Source organism: Monomorium pharaonis, chromosome 3, assembly GCF_013373865.1.
Source record: "Monomorium pharaonis isolate MP-MQ-018 chromosome 3, ASM1337386v2, whole genome shotgun sequence".
Taxonomy (NCBI): domain Eukaryota; kingdom Metazoa; phylum Arthropoda; class Insecta; order Hymenoptera; family Formicidae; genus Monomorium; species Monomorium pharaonis.
Window position 1 is genome coordinate 32,794,600 of NC_050469.1, and position 16,706 is coordinate 32,811,305.

The 16,706-nt window shown below is 31.8% G+C and overlaps 3 protein-coding genes across 4 annotated transcripts; 2 read left to right on the plus strand and 1 right to left on the minus strand.

Annotated features, from left to right (window-relative positions):
- Positions 1 to 321: 321 nt before the first annotated feature.
- Positions 322 to 8,035, plus strand: LOC118644936 (pre-mRNA-processing factor 6). Of its 2 annotated transcripts, XM_036284875.1 has the most exons (10): positions 322 to 503; positions 586 to 794; positions 902 to 961; positions 1,050 to 1,176; positions 3,929 to 4,479; positions 5,220 to 6,000; positions 6,365 to 6,580; positions 6,659 to 7,000; positions 7,086 to 7,429; positions 7,590 to 8,035. In XM_036284875.1, the coding sequence occupies exons 2-10, from the start codon at positions 700 to 702 to the stop codon at positions 7,867 to 7,869; spliced, it is 2,796 nt and encodes a 931-aa protein (XP_036140768.1). In that variant the 5' UTR covers positions 322 to 503; positions 586 to 699; the 3' UTR covers positions 7,870 to 8,035. The 2 variants fall into 2 exon arrangements, with proteins under 2 accessions (XP_036140768.1, XP_036140769.1); XM_036284876.1 differs by lacking the exon at positions 322 to 503 and having other exon boundaries at positions 510 to 794.
- A 1,165-nt stretch (positions 8,036 to 9,200) lies between these two features.
- Positions 9,201 to 10,992, plus strand: LOC105832329 (actin-related protein 6). The gene is made up of 3 exons (XM_012673200.3): positions 9,201 to 9,476; positions 9,554 to 10,525; positions 10,600 to 10,992. Exons 1-3 carry the CDS (start codon positions 9,403 to 9,405, stop codon positions 10,727 to 10,729), a joined length of 1,176 nt encoding a protein of 391 aa, XP_012528654.1. The 5' UTR covers positions 9,201 to 9,402; the 3' UTR covers positions 10,730 to 10,992.
- A 474-nt stretch (positions 10,993 to 11,466) lies between these two features.
- On the minus strand, positions 11,467 to 16,574 carry LOC105832214 (ubiquitin-like modifier-activating enzyme 5). Its single transcript, XM_012672997.3, has 6 exons — positions 16,278 to 16,574; positions 16,020 to 16,155; positions 15,760 to 15,956; positions 15,441 to 15,627; positions 11,927 to 12,263; positions 11,467 to 11,826 (listed from the first exon to the last, which is right to left on the minus strand). The coding sequence occupies exons 1-6, from the start codon at positions 16,412 to 16,414 to the stop codon at positions 11,639 to 11,641; spliced, it is 1,182 nt and encodes a 393-aa protein (XP_012528451.1). The 5' UTR covers positions 16,415 to 16,574; the 3' UTR covers positions 11,467 to 11,638.
- Between the last annotated feature and the right edge of the window lie 132 nt (positions 16,575 to 16,706).

The following is a 16,706-nucleotide window of genomic DNA, read 5'->3' on the forward strand; positions in this document are numbered from 1 at the left end:
TGTGCGGTGGCTCTAAAGAAATCCTTAACGTAAGAACTTAAGAACTTACGTTAAGGATTTCTTTGTGCGTTGATTTAAGTTAAATTTTAAGTACAACTTAGATTTGTATGGAGTACTTAACGTAACGTAACGCGTTATGGAAAAGTTTGTGCGATGGCCCTTAGGTTCGTATGGAGTACTTAACGTAACGTAACGCGTTATGGAAGAGTTTGTGCGGTGGCCCTAAGGGTGTCGTGTAAACGTAGGGTGCTTTCCATTTAGTAACACAAGTCGACACAAGCATCGTTCTATCTTTTTTTATGTTCAATGAGTAACCAAGATAGAACGACACTTGTGTCGACTTGTGTCATTAAATGGAAAGCACCCGTAGTCATGTTATGCGTTATGCAAAAGTGTGCGTGGGAGGTCCTCCTTATACGCTAGTGGAATTTTCATCGCGGAAATCTACCGCAGCGCTGGTGCTGCACCAGTTTTCCCAGGAGAAGAAAATGCTATAAGAAAAAGTAAGCATAACTGTTGTTGATACATTATTTTTTTGCATTCTTTTTTAAATTACTTAATCAATCACAAAGAATTATTTTGTAGATTAGTTGAAACGCTCTATCAAATCCAAGGGAGTGAGAACCATTTAATATTCAAGTCAAATTAAGTCAAGTATGTAATCCAGGCGTGATAAACAACAAACAGCCCAACTTAAAAATGGCGGTTCCCTCGGTTTCGCTAAATACGCGAAATAAAAAACATTTTTTAGGCGTTCCGGCACCCCTAGGATATGTCGCCGGTGTTGGTAGAGGGTAGGTTTTAAACTGACGTATAATATTTGCTAATATTTATTTTTTAATTATGTAGTGAATTATAACAAACTTAATATGGATTATTAACCTCACTTTCTGTCCATTAGAGCAACTGGATTTACAACACGATCAGATATTGGCCCCGCTCGTGATGCCAATGATGTTTCGTGAGTAGGAAAGAATTACATTCTATGTACAATAAAGAAAAGAATGTGGACTACACAAATTATATGTAATAACTTGTTCTGAATACAGGGATGACAGACACGCTCCACCTACGAAACGTACAAAAAAAAAAGAAGAAGAGGAAGAAGACGAAGAAGACTTGAACGATTCTAATTATGATGAATTTTCAGGATACGGTGGTTCTCTTTTCAGCAAGGTAAATAGAGTTAACATTGTTTAGTTCCAATCTATGGATTAAACCAGTAGGTTTTAAGCAGAATATGCCATCAATTTTGAGTGAAGATACAATACTTGATTTTATATTGGTCATGTTCACACAGTTTTTTAAATACTATAATATATGTAACAAAAATTGAGAAAAATTTACATATTGAAAGAAAATCAACTTGCTCTTTCCTGTTCAACCTTTAGACTGCCAGCATGGCCATTATAATGGCCTAGAATCTTTCAAGGACTGAATAGGATGTAGTATATAGGTATACTTTTTTGTAACTTTTTTATAATGTTATCTGATCTCTATTTTTCAGCAGTCTAAAGGTTAAAATACATTTTTTTCTGGATACTAAAATTTTTTTATGGATACTAAAACTGTTTTGGTTATAATTTTCAAATTTAGCAAGTAACTGAGTAAAAAAATGGTTAAATCTACAATTTATACAAAAGCTTTGAATTGTCTAAAATGCATATACTCTTTTCATATGAAGAATCTGCCCATTGATTATAATCAGATTATTTGCAGCATCAATTATTCTACAATATTGTACAAAATTTTCAAAAAAGTTAAGACTTAACATTTTTATTATTTCATTTTTCATGTGCAATAATTCTGAACACATTTTCATGAAATATTGTAATAAAAATGTTTTTAAACTCTAGTGAGTTAGGAGATGTCACACTTAAATTTTGTTTCTAGAATAAATTTATTATGTTATGCAATTAAGCTGCAAAAAAGTAATATAATATTCTTGAGACCTTTATTATTCATATAAACAAAATAATTAGTTTCAATATTTTAGAGTTTTAGGCACAAATAATTAAACCATGCAAAACTCTACTAGCATCTTTTCAACATATATGAGTAAGGTGTCACTTTCTATGAGATGTCACAAGTATTCAAATTTTAAATAGACTGACTTTAACAGAAATTTGGATGTTTTGCTTATCTACAGTACACAATCAAGTTAAAATTTTGTATATTTGCAATTTGCATTGTGTGAAATGGCTATATACTAACGGATTAGTAAATAGTAAAATGATATGTCGAATAGCAAATTGCATTTGCCGTGCATAATGTTTTAACTTTTGTTTTTAATTTAGAAAAATTTGTATTTTCTAAAGGAAAGTATAAAAGATACAAGGTACAAGAATATAATTTATTATATATATTCTAAAATACTTTATTAAAAAATAAAATTAAACTACTTCATAAAATATTTAAAATTATATTTAGAGAATTGCAGTCAGTGTTATACTTATTTCAAAAAGATTTCGGCTATTTCAGTATTTCTTTGGTCATATTATAAAAAAGCTAGATTTTTTAAGTAATTTTTCACCAACTTTTCTACAAGATTTTAAGTTTAAGAATCATGGGTATTTTGCTATTTGAGAGCTGTTTCAGAAATACATATGTAAATAAAAACGTACGATAAAAACATTAAGTATAGTTTATATAAAATTTTTATTGTAACTTTTATATACAGGGTGTCCCTGACCATGTGGGTCAACGTTCATAAAATATGAACATAAAAGTCCAATATTGTCATGGGTTAGGTTAGGTTAGGTTAGGGTAGGGTTCGCCAATAATCGAGATATTAATTTTCCAAATTATGCGAATTAAAGCGCGCCGAGGGAAGGACTCGAGGCGCTCGAGCCATAGCATGGCCCACTTAGTATATATATATATATATATTTTTTTTTAACTGTTTTATTAAGAAATAAAGTTAACGTATTTCAGAATGTTATTTAAATTATATTTAGAAAATTACGACCAGAGTGTTGTATTTAAAAAAAAATTTCATTTTGATAACTTTTTGAAAAATTGCAGATTTTTTTAGTATCTCATCTTTCAACAACTTTTCTACAAAATTTCAAGTTTAATCGCGGACATTATGCTATCGTAGAACTGTTTCAGAAATGTTGCAGACATATTTTACAACTTTAATAAAGTCTTTCACTTTTTAATTGAAATATTTCTGAGAGTTTTGAAAAATTAATGCTGTAATATTTGACGATATTAACAAATTGTGCTACTAGAAACATAACAAAGCCTGCCAATCTGCTGTATCAGTAAATTGGTGGCAGAAAACAAGCAAAATTTGCAACTCTGCTTGCTTTCTACGACCAGTCTACTTTCAAATTATGTCAACAGAACTGCTAGCAAATAACAATAATACAGAAACAGTTAATGTTCAAATAAATAAGTTTATGTAAAATCGCGTAAATTTGTATTTATAATGTTGACTTTACTTTATATTTGTCTTCAACTATATTGAATTGAAGCAACATTGTAGACAACAATCCACAATGCATTGCCAGCAGTTTAAAACCAGGTGTTTTTAACAAAATAACAGCATCAAAATTATTCTGCATTGTCAGAATAGGATGACATTATGTAATTCTATAAAGTATTATGACAACAGCGTGAATTCAAAATCAAATTATTTTAGACCAGAACATTGCCAACAAGTTGCTAGCAAAGACATCAAGTTGTGAAAGCATTAAATTGTCAACAAATGTGGATTCGGTTGCTACAATTCTGATCTGCTATACACGATATAATTGCGAACAACATGCTGACAACAAAAGAAATATGTTGATAGTGCATGGCAGATTGCTACTGTCATATCTGCTCGAATCTGTTAGCAATTTGTTAGCAGACTACTGACATTTCGTTATCAGGAATTATATCATTAATGTTATAGACAATAGTATTTTGATATGTCAATTAGGATCCTTATGATAAGGATGATGAGGAAGCAGATGCAATTTACGAAGCTATCGATAAAAGAATGGATGAAAAACGTAAGGAATATCGAGAGAAACGCCTCAGAGAAGAATTGGAGCGCTATCGTCAAGAACGTCCCAAGATTCAACAACAGTTCTCAGACTTGAAAAGGGAGTTGGTCAATGTGACTGAGGACGAGTGGAAGAATGTTCCCGAAGTGGGAGATGCTAGAAATCGTAAACAGCGTAATCCAAGAGCAGAGAAATTCACTCCGTTGCCGGATTCCGTCCTGGCAAGAAATTTAGGGGGCGAGACGTCCACCAGCATTGATCCATCTAGCGGTTTAGCCTCTATGATGCCAGGTGTGGCGACCCCTGGCATGTTAACTCCTACGGGAGATCTCGATCTCAGGAAGATTGGACAGGCCAGAAACACATTGATGAACGTCAAGCTGAATCAGGTTTCCGACTCTGTAGAAGGCCAAACTGTGGTTGATCCAAAAGGATATCTTACAGACTTGCAGAGCATGATACCTACCTATGGTGGTGACATAAAGTAAGGATTATTATACATGTTTAACTATAATGAGGTTCTCCAGTTTCTTTTCACTTAATCTAAAGACTTGATTAAATTTTGAGAATGAATTTATGATTGATATATAGACATTATTAATTAAAAAAAAATTTTTTTTATATAACTTTCTAAAATAGCAGTGAAGAAAGTGAAAGAGAGAGAGAGGGAGAGAGAGAGAGTCTTTAGAGGAAAAGAATATTTTAAGTAATTTAATCGCAAAAAAAAGAAAAATTTTTAAAACTACACAAGAATAAAATTTAAAAACATTGTTTGAAATTATAAAAATAAAGTTGTATAGTTTTTGTGTGAAATATAAAATATTCATGAATTATATACAATTCTCTTGAAATATGACACTATATTAATGAAAACGAGACAATGTAGCTTGATATTACGTTTAAATCATTATTATGAACAATTCTTTTTCAATATTTTTCATCTCTCTCTCTCTCTCTCTCTCTCTCTCTCTCTCTCTCTCTCTCTCTCTCTCTTTGTCCCTCCCCTCTCTCCCTCCTTCTCTTCTTTCTTTTCTCAATGTTATAAAGATATTATTTTTAAATACATTTAGTCGTTATTTTGAAACTAGCAATACTAAAAGCTTCTTTATTGAAAAGATATATGTAAATGAGTAATAAGTCGTTAATTTTGTCTACTTTTTAAGTTAGAGAGCCCCCTTAAATCTTTATAAATTAATACTTAATACAATTTCTTAATTTTTGTAGTGATATAAAGAAAGCCAGATTATTATTAAAGTCTGTCAGAGAAACTAATCCTAATCATCCTCCCGCATGGATCGCGTCCGCGCGTTTGGAAGAGGTGACTGGAAAGGTTCAAGCAGCTAGAAACTTGATAATGAAAGGATGCGAAGTAAATCCTACTTCTGAGGACTTATGGTTGGAAGCAGCGAGATTACAACCGCCGGACACAGCAAAAGCAGTGATAGCGCAATCAGTACGCCACATTCCGACGTCCGTTAGAATCTGGATAAAGGCCGCAGACTTGGAGACGGAAGTAAAAGCGAAGCGACGGGTTTACCGAAAGGCACTGGAACACATCCCAAACTCGGTACGATTGTGGAAAGCGGCTGTCGAGCTGGAAGAGCCTGAGGACGCGCGTATCTTGCTTAGTCGCGCGGTTGAGTGCTGTCCGACTAGTGTGGACCTATGGCTTGCTCTCGCTAGATTAGAGACTTATGATAATGCGAGAAAAGTGTTGAATAAAGCCAGAGAGAATATCCCGACCGACAGACAAATTTGGACTACCGCCGCGAAATTGGAAGAAGCGAACGGAAATAAACACATGGTGGAGAAGATCATTGAACGTGCTATATCTTCATTGAGTGCGAACGGGGTAGAGATCAATAGGGAACATTGGTTCAAAGAAGCTATGGAAGCAGAAAAGGCAGGAGCGGTACACTGCTGTCAAGTGATCGTTAAAGCCATTATCGGTTTTGGAGTAGAGGAAGAAGACAGGAAGCATACTTGGATGGAAGATGCGGAAACTGTGAGGCTCTTTATAGTTTTATATAAAATGTATGAATGTGTGCGTATGCGTGTGCGCGTATATGCGTGTATGTAATAGAAACGATACAGGATTATTGCAGTTAATAAAAAATTGAATCTGCCAATAAAATAAAAATTATGTTTTTAAAACATATTTTAATCAAATCTGTATGCAAATTAGATATGAAAATTATGAATTAATTTGTATTTTATTGTTTTAAAATCTTATTTTAATAATTTTTTTAATAATTATTTCTTAGTGATTGTTGGTGCAGTGATTATAATATTATAATCAATATTAATAATGAAAATTAAGTAATACTAATATTAATTGAAGATTATTCATACTAAAAAAATACTTGCAGTGTGCCCAGCAAGGAGCGTTGGAATGCGCTAGGGCTGTTTATGCATATGCATTAACAACATTTCCTAGCAAAAAATCAATTTGGTTGCGCGCCGCTTATTTTGAAAAGACATATGGTACACGCGAATCTTTGGAAACTTTGTTGCAAAGAGCAGTCGCTCATTGTCCGAAGAGTGAAGTGCTTTGGCTCATGGGTGCTAAATCAAAGTGGCTAGCTGTGAGTCTCGTCATTTTAATTTAATTTTATTTTTTTACTCTTTATTTCGTTTTATTTTAATTCATTAATTTTTTTAAGGGTGATGTACCAGCAGCTAGAGGTATTTTATCTCTTGCATTTCAAGCTAATCCAAATTCCGAAGAAATTTGGCTGGCAGCAGTGAAACTTGAATCTGAAAATTCGGAATATGAAAGAGCGCGACGTTTATTGGCAAAAGCTAGAGCATCTGCTCCAACGCCTAGAGTGATGATGAAAAGTGCCAAATTGGAATGGGCTCTTAATAATCTTGACGCGGCATTGCATTTATTAAAGGAAGCTCTTGAAGCCTTTGACGATTTCCCTAAATTGTGGCTAATGAAAGGCCAAATTGAAGAACAGCAAGGTCATTTGGACAAAGCGATAGAAACATATAATCAAGCGGTAAATAATTTTCTTTCTAATTTAATAACACAATTGTTCTAATTTAATAATGCAAGTATTTAAAAAATTACATTTTTTTTTATAGATCAAAAAGTGTCCAAATTCGATACCCTTATGGCGTTTGCTAGCGCGATTAGAACACAAGAGAAATCAAGTGACTAAAGCGCGTTCGGTTTTAGAGAAAGCAAGGCTTAAAAATCCTAAAAACGCGGAATTATGGTTAGAAGCTATACGGAATGAATTGAAAAATGGTGGCGCGCGCGATATGGCGAATACATTGATGGCTAAGGCATTGCAAGAATGTCCCACATCCGGTTTACTTTGGGCAGAGGCAATTTTCATGGAACCTCGACCTCAACGAAAAACGAAAAGTATTGATGCCACTAAAAAATGCGAACACGATCCACATGTTCTTTTGGCAGTATCAAAGTAAGTTTTCTTTTAAAAAGTTTACTTGGAATTTAAAAGTATATATATTTTTTGTATTTCTAAATATATTTAGTTCCACATTTCTTCCTTTCATTTCTTTTTTCTTCTCTTTTCTCTCTTTTTTTTAAGTGATATAAATATCATAGATTTTTCATTGCAGATTATTTTGGTGCGAACACAAGATTTCAAAGTGCAGGGATTGGTTCAATAGAACAGTCAAAATAGACCCAGATTTAGGAGATGCTTGGGCATATTTTTACAAATTTGAATTACTGAATGGTATGGAAGAGCAGCAAGAAGATGTAAAGAAGAGATGTATCGTTGCCGAACCTCATCACGGTGAAAATTGGTGCAAAGTTTCCAAAAATATAGCAAATTGGTGTCTGAGCATAGACCAGATCTTGATATTAGTTGCAAAACAGTTACCTATTCCTATATAAAATAAAAATTATCATGACATGAATCGGAATACATTTATAATCTTAATTAATGTATGTAACTTTGTTAAATAGAATTGAAAAAAAATCCAAGTTTATATTCTCATTCTAGCTAAAACATTCATATGTAAGATGTCTATAAATAATAAATTTAACGGCTTAAATGTTTTATAATTTTTTTTATTCGAAATATTCGTCCGTTTTTAAAAAAGGTCTTTCAATATAAAACAGTAAGTTCTTTTAATATGAAATCTCATATTAAAAAATTAAATGTAAAAAATATAAATTTTCAATTAAAAATATTTACTGTAATTTTGTAAATATAACAAGTTACAGGCAATTAACTGAAAATTCTTTTTCAATGAAGACAGAAACTTGTCCATATTTTCCATCTCCATAGGTTTGTTCGCGTTGCTTGAAATTCCCAAAATTTTTTGCACTTTAAACGAGATAAATATATACGCAAGCATGGTAGAAAGAGAAAGCAAAGTTGTCGAGTGCGAAAAGTGCTAATAATGCGAACAGGCTCATTATGTGCTTTCCAGCAAGATGCAGTCTAACACCAGAGAGGAACCTGAGAGCGGTCATCGCGTCGTTTTAGGTGTTTTCATCCATCAGCGTTTCTATGTGCATAAAATGTGCACACTGAACTATGTAGTCAAATATCTATGAATCCCGTAGGTAATGTGCATGACTTCTTGGGTCCCTTCTATGCTATGTCCACGTTTATTTGGATGGGGGCTGGGGCCGGGGGTTGGGATCTGGGGCTGGGGTCTGGAGTAGTGGAGATAGTAAACAATAGGTTTGTTCTGGTTGTCTACACTTTTACACTTCTACGAAAAATATAAGTTCTTATTGGTTTATATTTTTAACCAGCCAATGAGAACTTATACTTTTCGTAGAAGTGTAAAAGTGTAGGCAACCAGAACAAACCTAATGCGAGCCTGCTCCAAGTTGTACGCAGCCATATAACAGATGCAAATTTAATTTTTCTCGTTCTTCCTGAGTGTATCGTCAAAATATAGTGACCCTAGAGTGCAGAGATTGAATTACCTTATAATTTCTGACACATATTCCTTTAATCTATACTGCTCAACACAGAGCACTCTCCCCTCTTCCTTGCCTAGCGTGGGTACGCAATGGCGGATAAACCATGTGATTCAAGTGACCAATCAAAATTGTGTTCGCCATTGGCGAATCTTTGATTATAGGTCTTTAATCAGAATGATCTCGCGATTGGTGATCCGCTCGTTCCGCTTCCGCATAATCCGCTTCATGGGACCGCACCCTAACTTATTGCACCAGTGCAACAGTGCAGCTAGAAAGAACAGACCAATAGTGTACTGTGTCTCCGACACTCCGACTCGAACGCGTCGAAGTGGAGAGAGCTGTGAGGAACGAGAAAATCGAGGAATGTGTTACGGTCGACTCAAATTTGCCCAACGGCCGTTGGAAAATCCGAGCCTTAATAATAGCCCTTACTAGCAAATATATCAGAATTATATTTAAAATTTTATTTGCTATATTTTTTAAACTATGACTAACTCCACTTTTATTCTTGATAATGGTGCTTACACGGCAAAAGCTGGTCTAACCAATGAAACGCCCAAGTAAGTATGCTCGATTAAAGCAAATATTTACATTCATGAATAGTGTGTTTATCTATCAATCGATGAAAATATTTCAGATTAGTTCCGAATTGTATAATGAAAGCAAAAAGTGAACGGCGTAGACCTTTTGTTGGCAATCAAATCGAGGAGTGCAGAGACGCTTCTGGGTTGTTTTATATCTTACCGTTTCAGAAAGGTTATCTAGTGAATTGGGATGTTCAAAAGACTGTATGGGACTATATATTTTCAAAAGAATCTTGTTCAGTTAACTTAAGTCAGCTGTCTGTAATAGTAACTGAACCTATATTCAACTTTTCAAGTATCCAAGAGGCTATGACAGAGATTTTCTTTGAAGAATATGAGTGTCACAGTCTTCTAAGAATAAATGCAGCGAGTCTTTCATGTTATAAATATAGAGTGGAGTATCCTGGTGTAAAATGCTGTATAGTAGTAGATAGCGGCTACAGTTTTACGCACATTATTCCTTATATTAATGATACAAAGGTAAAGGAAGGAATACGAAGGATAGATGTAGGTGGCAAACTTTTGACAAATTACTTGAAAGAAATAATATCGTATCGTCAGCTGCATGTTATGGATGAAACATATGTAATTAATCAGGTGAAGGAGGATTGTTGTTTTGTATCTCAAGATTTTTTTAAGGATATGGAATTGGCCAAACGTAAATTGGAGAGTAATACTATTGTTAAAGATTATGTTTTGCCAGATTATACCACTCTGCGACGTGGATATCTTAAGGATCCTGAACCATCTAATGAGCAACAAACTTTACGTTTGACTAACGAGAGATTTGCGATACCAGAAATATTATTTCATCCATCAGATGTTGGTATTCGACAAATAGGTATTTCAGAAGCTATTATGGATTCCATAAAGGCTTGCAGTGAAGAAACATGGCCTCATTTTTTATCCAATATTATTCTTATTGGTGGTAATGCAAAATTTCCAGGATTTAAAGACAGAATTTACAAAGAAATCAGAAGTTTAGCTCCAGCTGAATATCCTGTGAATGTCTACTTGCCCCAAAAGTATTATATACGTTTCTCACGTTAATACTTCCAATTTTATAAACATAAAAAGATAAAATTCTTTTAATTTTTAGCCCAATTACATACTCGTGGCTTGGTGGAAAGCAACTTTCACAAGACACAATATTTCCTAGTCTTTTGGTAACGAGAGAAGAATACGAAGAAGAGGGACCATCTCTATGTTTTGAAAAATTTGACATATAATTCTTTTCTTGTTATGTACAATTACTAATAAATAATTCCATTCATCATTCATTGGGAGCTTTCCAGTAAGAGACACAAATTGACAGCAGTAATTTTGTCTTTGTCTCTCATTGAATATCAAAGACAGAAATACTGTTGTCAATTTGTGTCACTTGCTGAAAAGCTCCCACTATCATTCGCTGTCAGTAACATCACATCATGAACAATTATACTTCGGCACAAAGATCAAACAAAACAAAATAAATATAAATTTAGAAAAAAAATTAATTTTTTATGGGTCCTTAAAATATTAAAACTCGAAGGCCGCCACACGCCCTTTTGCATAACGCATAAGAGAATCAATTCATTAAAATCGTCTATTTCCCTTCCCAGGGAATAAAGATAAAGATCTCTGATTAATTCTCTTATGTGTTATGCAGGACCGCTATTCCGTAACCACTTACCGATAACTATAGATGTCATTAAGTGTCGTTGCGCAGCTTTTTTACCATATAAAATATCTGCGCAACGATACCTCTAGCTAGTAATATTGTCGTTAAGAAGTTAGAGAATAGGCCTACAGAAGTCTGTGCTCCTGCCCTAACATTATATTTTCAGGAAAAAATAATTCAAATTATACAGTCTGTCCAATGGAAAAAGTGACTAACTTTTGCGTAACTATTAGCACTATTTGTGAATGACTAAATGAATTAAATAGCGATGTATTTCGAGTATTCTAATGATAAACAATAATGAATATGTATTAAATGTTCGCTTTACTAAATATAGTAGACGCTCGATAACTTTTTATTTATATATATTCTTTTTTCGCGCGCGTGCATGCGTGTAACACAGTAAAATTTACATGATATTGTGTAAATATAAAAGTTTAAAATTTTAATATGTGGCATTGTCCATATTAAATTATCTCTAAATTGATTTCATTTCTTCCATTAATTCTTCTAAACTTAATTCTGTTGATTCAGGAACAGTTTGTTCTTCCAAATTTGTTTCATGTGTAGATGCTGTTACTGTATATGCATGTCGTACACCTGGAGTTGATAGTATGTGTATTTTTTCATCTGAAGGATCACTTTGTTCATCAACCAAGGAAATTCCTATTAAGAAATAAAATATTTAACTAAGAGCATTATGTGAAGATACAAATAAGGTATTTGAAACAGAAATGGTAACTATTATATTTATTTATGCATATACCCCATTCGTTATCTTCATGTACAGGTTTTTCTTCAGTAATAATAATTTCTTTCTGTTGAATTTCTGGTCTTGTTAAATATTCTTTTTGTCTCTGCTTACAATGTGTGTCATCACAATTTGAATTTGGTTTCAAAGTCATAGTAGGAAAATAATCTTCCATAGCATTGTAACCTAAGTAATAAGACACTTTTCCAAATTTTAATAAGAACTTTAAAGCGTTTTGCACCAAAAAACCTGCTATAATACCCATAGTAGTAGGTAATGATGCAGCGCATACTCCTTCACGTTTCAAAGTTTTCTCATCAATGCTAGATGCTACAATCAAAGGTGGAACACACTGAAAATTTATATTTAACAATGAAATAATTACAAAATAAATTTTATAAAATAATTGTAGAATTTTTAAAAGAGATAATAAGATCATTTATTTTAAGATATACAAATTTTTTATTATACCAAGTATTTAAAAAAGTTATTTTTTATTCAGAATCCAGTTAACATTCTTATTGCCTTTATGCATAAAATATTGAGATAAATGTAAAGAAAATTTCCTAACAATTATTTAAGATAAACATGATTTTTCTTATCTGCAACTTAATTACAATCGCGCGCGTGCGTGCGTGCGTGTGTAAACTGCACACACACAAACACACAAATAAATGTGCGTATGTTTTATATACATATGTTTGTTGTATCTGTGTTGATTGTATGTAGCTGTATAATGTGAGAAAGTATAGTACTGACAATGAGAAAAATCGGAGAATTTTTTTCTGAAAAAATGGACATTCAAAAAAATTTATTTATATTTTTAGAAAAAAAACATGACAAAAACTTGCTTTGTTTGTTAAAAATGTTAAATTTACTAATATTAACAATTATTATGCATGTATTTTTACAAAATTTCAATGAAATGTTGTATCCATTATACATGATCCGCCATTTTGAATTTTAATGTTATATTTAAAATTCGCTATAGAACTAAACTAAACTTTTTATAGGCATTTCCATTTTATTACAAAGGTTAATCTTTTAGTTTTATAATTTTGGCATTAATGGTACGTTCTCACCCTACTGTGCGCCATAGCATGTTAATGTTGAAATATAAACATGCCACTGGATTAGATAACTTTTAAGTTGTTGAAATCCTAAAGTATGCGTATACGTAAAACAAAGTAAGTCACTGTCTCAAAATACCAATAAAGAGCAAATAATTTATTAGACATAATTTATTCTGATTTGTGTGGATCAATGTCCGTAAAATTAATAGGCGTAAAATTCAAATGTAAAACATTTTTTAATCTTATAAATTATTCGTAAAAGGTATTTGTATTTTGAAAGATATTTGTATTTTTTATTAAACAAAAACGAAGTAAAAAAGTTATAGAATTTCAATCGATGATTAAAAACTTTTTTTGGTATAGTCATAAATAAAAGTAGCCAGTGCTAGGCAAATTTTGAACTGATAATGTGTCAATTTTACGACATATAGTCTACTTTTTATAGTTACCTTTTTTGGTATAGCCATAAATAAAAGTAGCCAGTGCTGGGCAAATTTTGAACTGATAATGTGTCAATTTTATGACATATAGTCTACTTTTTATAGTTACGGTAAACTGTACTACTAAACTGTAATAAGTCAGAATGAGAGAAAATATACTTGTCCTATTTTATTTATCACTTATATAATACTTACTTTAATTTATTACATCAGTTTAATAATGTAGTTCAGTGCAGCTATAAAGAACAGATCAAAGCCGCGATCCGATTCACGCTCAAAGCGTTATTTTGTATCATTTTATCTTTGTTTACTAACAATAAGACAAAATGATAAAGATGGAATAATGCCCATAGTGCTTTGAGTATGAATTGGATCGCAGGTTAATAGTCCGTTTAATCAGATAATTAGGTCTTAATCAGTCTTAACCAGTTTTGTAATCTTTACTGAATGACCAGATATCTTGCACTTTTAATATATAATAAAAATGCAAAAATTCCCAAATTTTTTTTCAGATATAAAAATAAATATTTATGCAACTAGTATGATGAGTCGATTAATTGCCCGCAAGTATGGGATATGGCAAGGCAAGTGTATCCACTTGCATGAGTGGACAAAAACTGATTCATACATGTTGCACACAATATTTTTTGTTACCTGTGTGTTGAAATGTCCTTGAATGTGAAATGACAAGTGAGAAAAGGTCCACTTTCGATGCACAAGTAACGAAAAAATAAATATTTCACTAAAAATTTTTTTTTAGCTAAGTGACATGTTATCTGTCCCATTTGACCATTTGCAGCATTGGTTATTTTTACATATTAGAAATTTTCGAATAAATGCAAATTTATTACACTCTTAAGGAGTTGTTACTGATTTTATTGTTGATAGTTTTCCACGATGCTGATTGGTTTTCTCACAGTGCTTACTTCATGTTGCGAGAATAACTATCATTGCGATTGAATTTTGACAACTGTTAAATTGTGACAATGTTGATTGTCATCGCGGAATTAGCAAATGATAATTTGTATAGATTATCTATACAATTATCGCAATTTATTTTTAAAAAGTAAAAAATGAAAAGTTAAGTAATGCGCGGAGCGCGCATCTGTATTGTCTAGTATTAATAAATTTGGCATTTTGAGTACTCACGTCAGCTTTTTTGTGATAACAATGATTAATTTTTTGTAAGTAGTAAATATTATAATTAAAAAAAATTATATATTTAATAAATCGTGAATTAAAAAAAAATATTTAACATATTTATAAATTCCAATTATAAATATAATCACTATAAGCATAATCATTAAGGGATTCTGACATAATGGACAAGGGAGAGGTTAATAAAATTTTTCACTGAAAACTAATATAAGAAAATATAAGAAAACCAAGAATGAAATATAAAAAAACCAATGTCTTAACAACAAATTGTTGATATAAAAGTACATATATTAAACAATACTCAGGAATTTTTTTCATTAAAAAATATATATTAAAAAAGTTACACCCATGTTAAGGAAACCAGAGATGTTGTGAGGTGACTATTATTTTTTCAGCCAATTCATCTAAAATCATAAAATTAAAAAGATTCTATTAGTATTTGAATATATCTTGTTTGTGAACAAAAAATTTTTCGAAAAAATAATTTTAAACAAAATGGGGGCTGTTTTAAGAAGAAACGTGATTTTTCAAGATCTTAATCGTTTTTCAATAAAAGTTTTTATTTTAAAAAATCCTTTGCTTACAAATAAGATATATTCAAACTTATAGAATCTTTTTTTTTATTTCAGATGAATTAATTTGGCAAAATTATGGTCACTGCAACACCTCTAGTTTCCTTAACATGGCTGTAACTTCTTTAATCTACAATATTTTTCAACAAAAAAATTCATAACTTTTATTTAATATATATACTTTTATATCAACAATTTGTTGTAAGAAAAATCTTATAAAAATCCCCCAAAATTATGTGTTTGTAATTAGGTGTAACTCTTTAAATCATATTAATTAAAATCTTACTGCAAAACAAGCCGTTTCACCAGGTACAATAAACTGTATGTGACCAGACACTGCATTTTCAGATACGCCACTTTCAAACCATTTTTGATTAAGTTCGTTACATGCAGTGTTAATTGCCATGCGAGCTTCAAAATTGTCGACACAACTCAATAATAAATCAACTGGACCATTTTTTAAACTGGAATTACTGCAAAAAAAGTATATAAATTTAAATTAACTGTACATAACATCTATCAATTTTAAAGGTAATCAGTATAATTGAAATCTATAGGTGTAAAAAACAAGCTAATTAATATTAAATTTATTTCTAAATTTATACCTTATTGTATTCAAAAAATCTTGAAAATGATCAACAGTTGTGATATTATAATTGTGTATTTCGATCTTCACATCAGGATTTATATAGTGTAAAATATTTGCTGCTGCTTCTACCTTACTCTGACCTGCTTGATATGGTTGAAAAAATAACCTGTTCATGTTTGCAAGTTCTACATTGTCGTAATCAAACAATATCAACTGAAACATTAAATGGTGCTTCATTAATTTAAAAACATTATATAGTATTAAAATACTATTTACCTTTCCAATACCACATCTCGTCAACATTTCTGCTGTTACACTACCAACACCACCAACTCCAACTATAGCTATAGTTAATTCTCGTATCTTCTCATAATTTTCAACAATACCCATACGCTTCAATGCCATCAATCGACTGAAAGATATGAGAAAGTAGATAAAATTGCAAATTTACAAAATTCAGAAAATCTGTTTCTTTGTTTATTTAATATATACTAGAATAATGTGATTAAAAAGAATCAATACTTGGGCATTTACCTATATGGATTTGAATCCACCACTTCATCCGACATATGTTCGATTCTTTTCCTCGTTGCTAACGTATCTCTATTCTTTTCGCGCAACTTGTTTTCGAGTTCTGCGACTCTCTGTTGCAAACTTTCTACTTCGTTCATTTTAATAAATATTTTAATAAATACAAATTAAGATTAATTAAGATTTGATTAAAATAAATTTTGCAAAAAGATGACAACAGTAAACCTAAGTTCACCCGAATTAATCTGTTGATCATACGAAGGAAAAAATGTATGAACCATAGACTAACGCATGGTGGAAGAATAGGTGTGCTCATACCACAGACTTCTAATATACTAGACTGCTAGGCTCGTTATAGGGTGCGTTCCACTTAACGCCCGCAACGCTCATGAGCGTTGCTTATCCTTGTTTAATTAAGGCTATGGGTGTTTA

Coding starts and splice junctions, on each gene's coding strand:
- LOC118644936 (XM_036284875.1), top strand. CDS start 700: ATGGCGGTTCCCTCGGTTTCGCTAAATACGCGAAATAAAAAACATTTT. Junction 4,480..5,219: donor ACCTATGGTGGTGACATAAA/GTAAGGATTATT, acceptor TAATTTTTGTAG/TGATATAAAGAAAGCCAGAT. Junction 7,001..7,085: donor TAGAAACATATAATCAAGCG/GTAAATAATTTT, acceptor TTTTTTTTATAG/ATCAAAAAGTGTCCAAATTC.
- LOC105832329 (XM_012673200.3), top strand. CDS start 9,403: ATGACTAACTCCACTTTTATTCTTGATAATGGTGCTTACACGGCAAAA. Junction 9,477..9,553: donor CTAACCAATGAAACGCCCAA/GTAAGTATGCTC, acceptor AAAATATTTCAG/ATTAGTTCCGAATTGTATAA. Junction 10,526..10,599: donor AATGTCTACTTGCCCCAAAA/GTATTATATACG, acceptor TTTAATTTTTAG/CCCAATTACATACTCGTGGC.
- LOC105832214 (XM_012672997.3), bottom strand. CDS start 16,414: ATGAACGAAGTAGAAAGTTTGCAACAGAGAGTCGCAGAACTCGAAAAC. Junction 12,264..15,440: donor GTGAAACGGCTTGTTTTGCA/GTAAGATTTTAA, acceptor ATAAATTTTCAG/TGTGTTCCACCTTTGATTGT. Junction 11,827..11,926: donor ACATGAAGATAACGAATGGG/GTATATGCATAA, acceptor ATTTCTTAATAG/GAATTTCCTTGGTTGATGAA.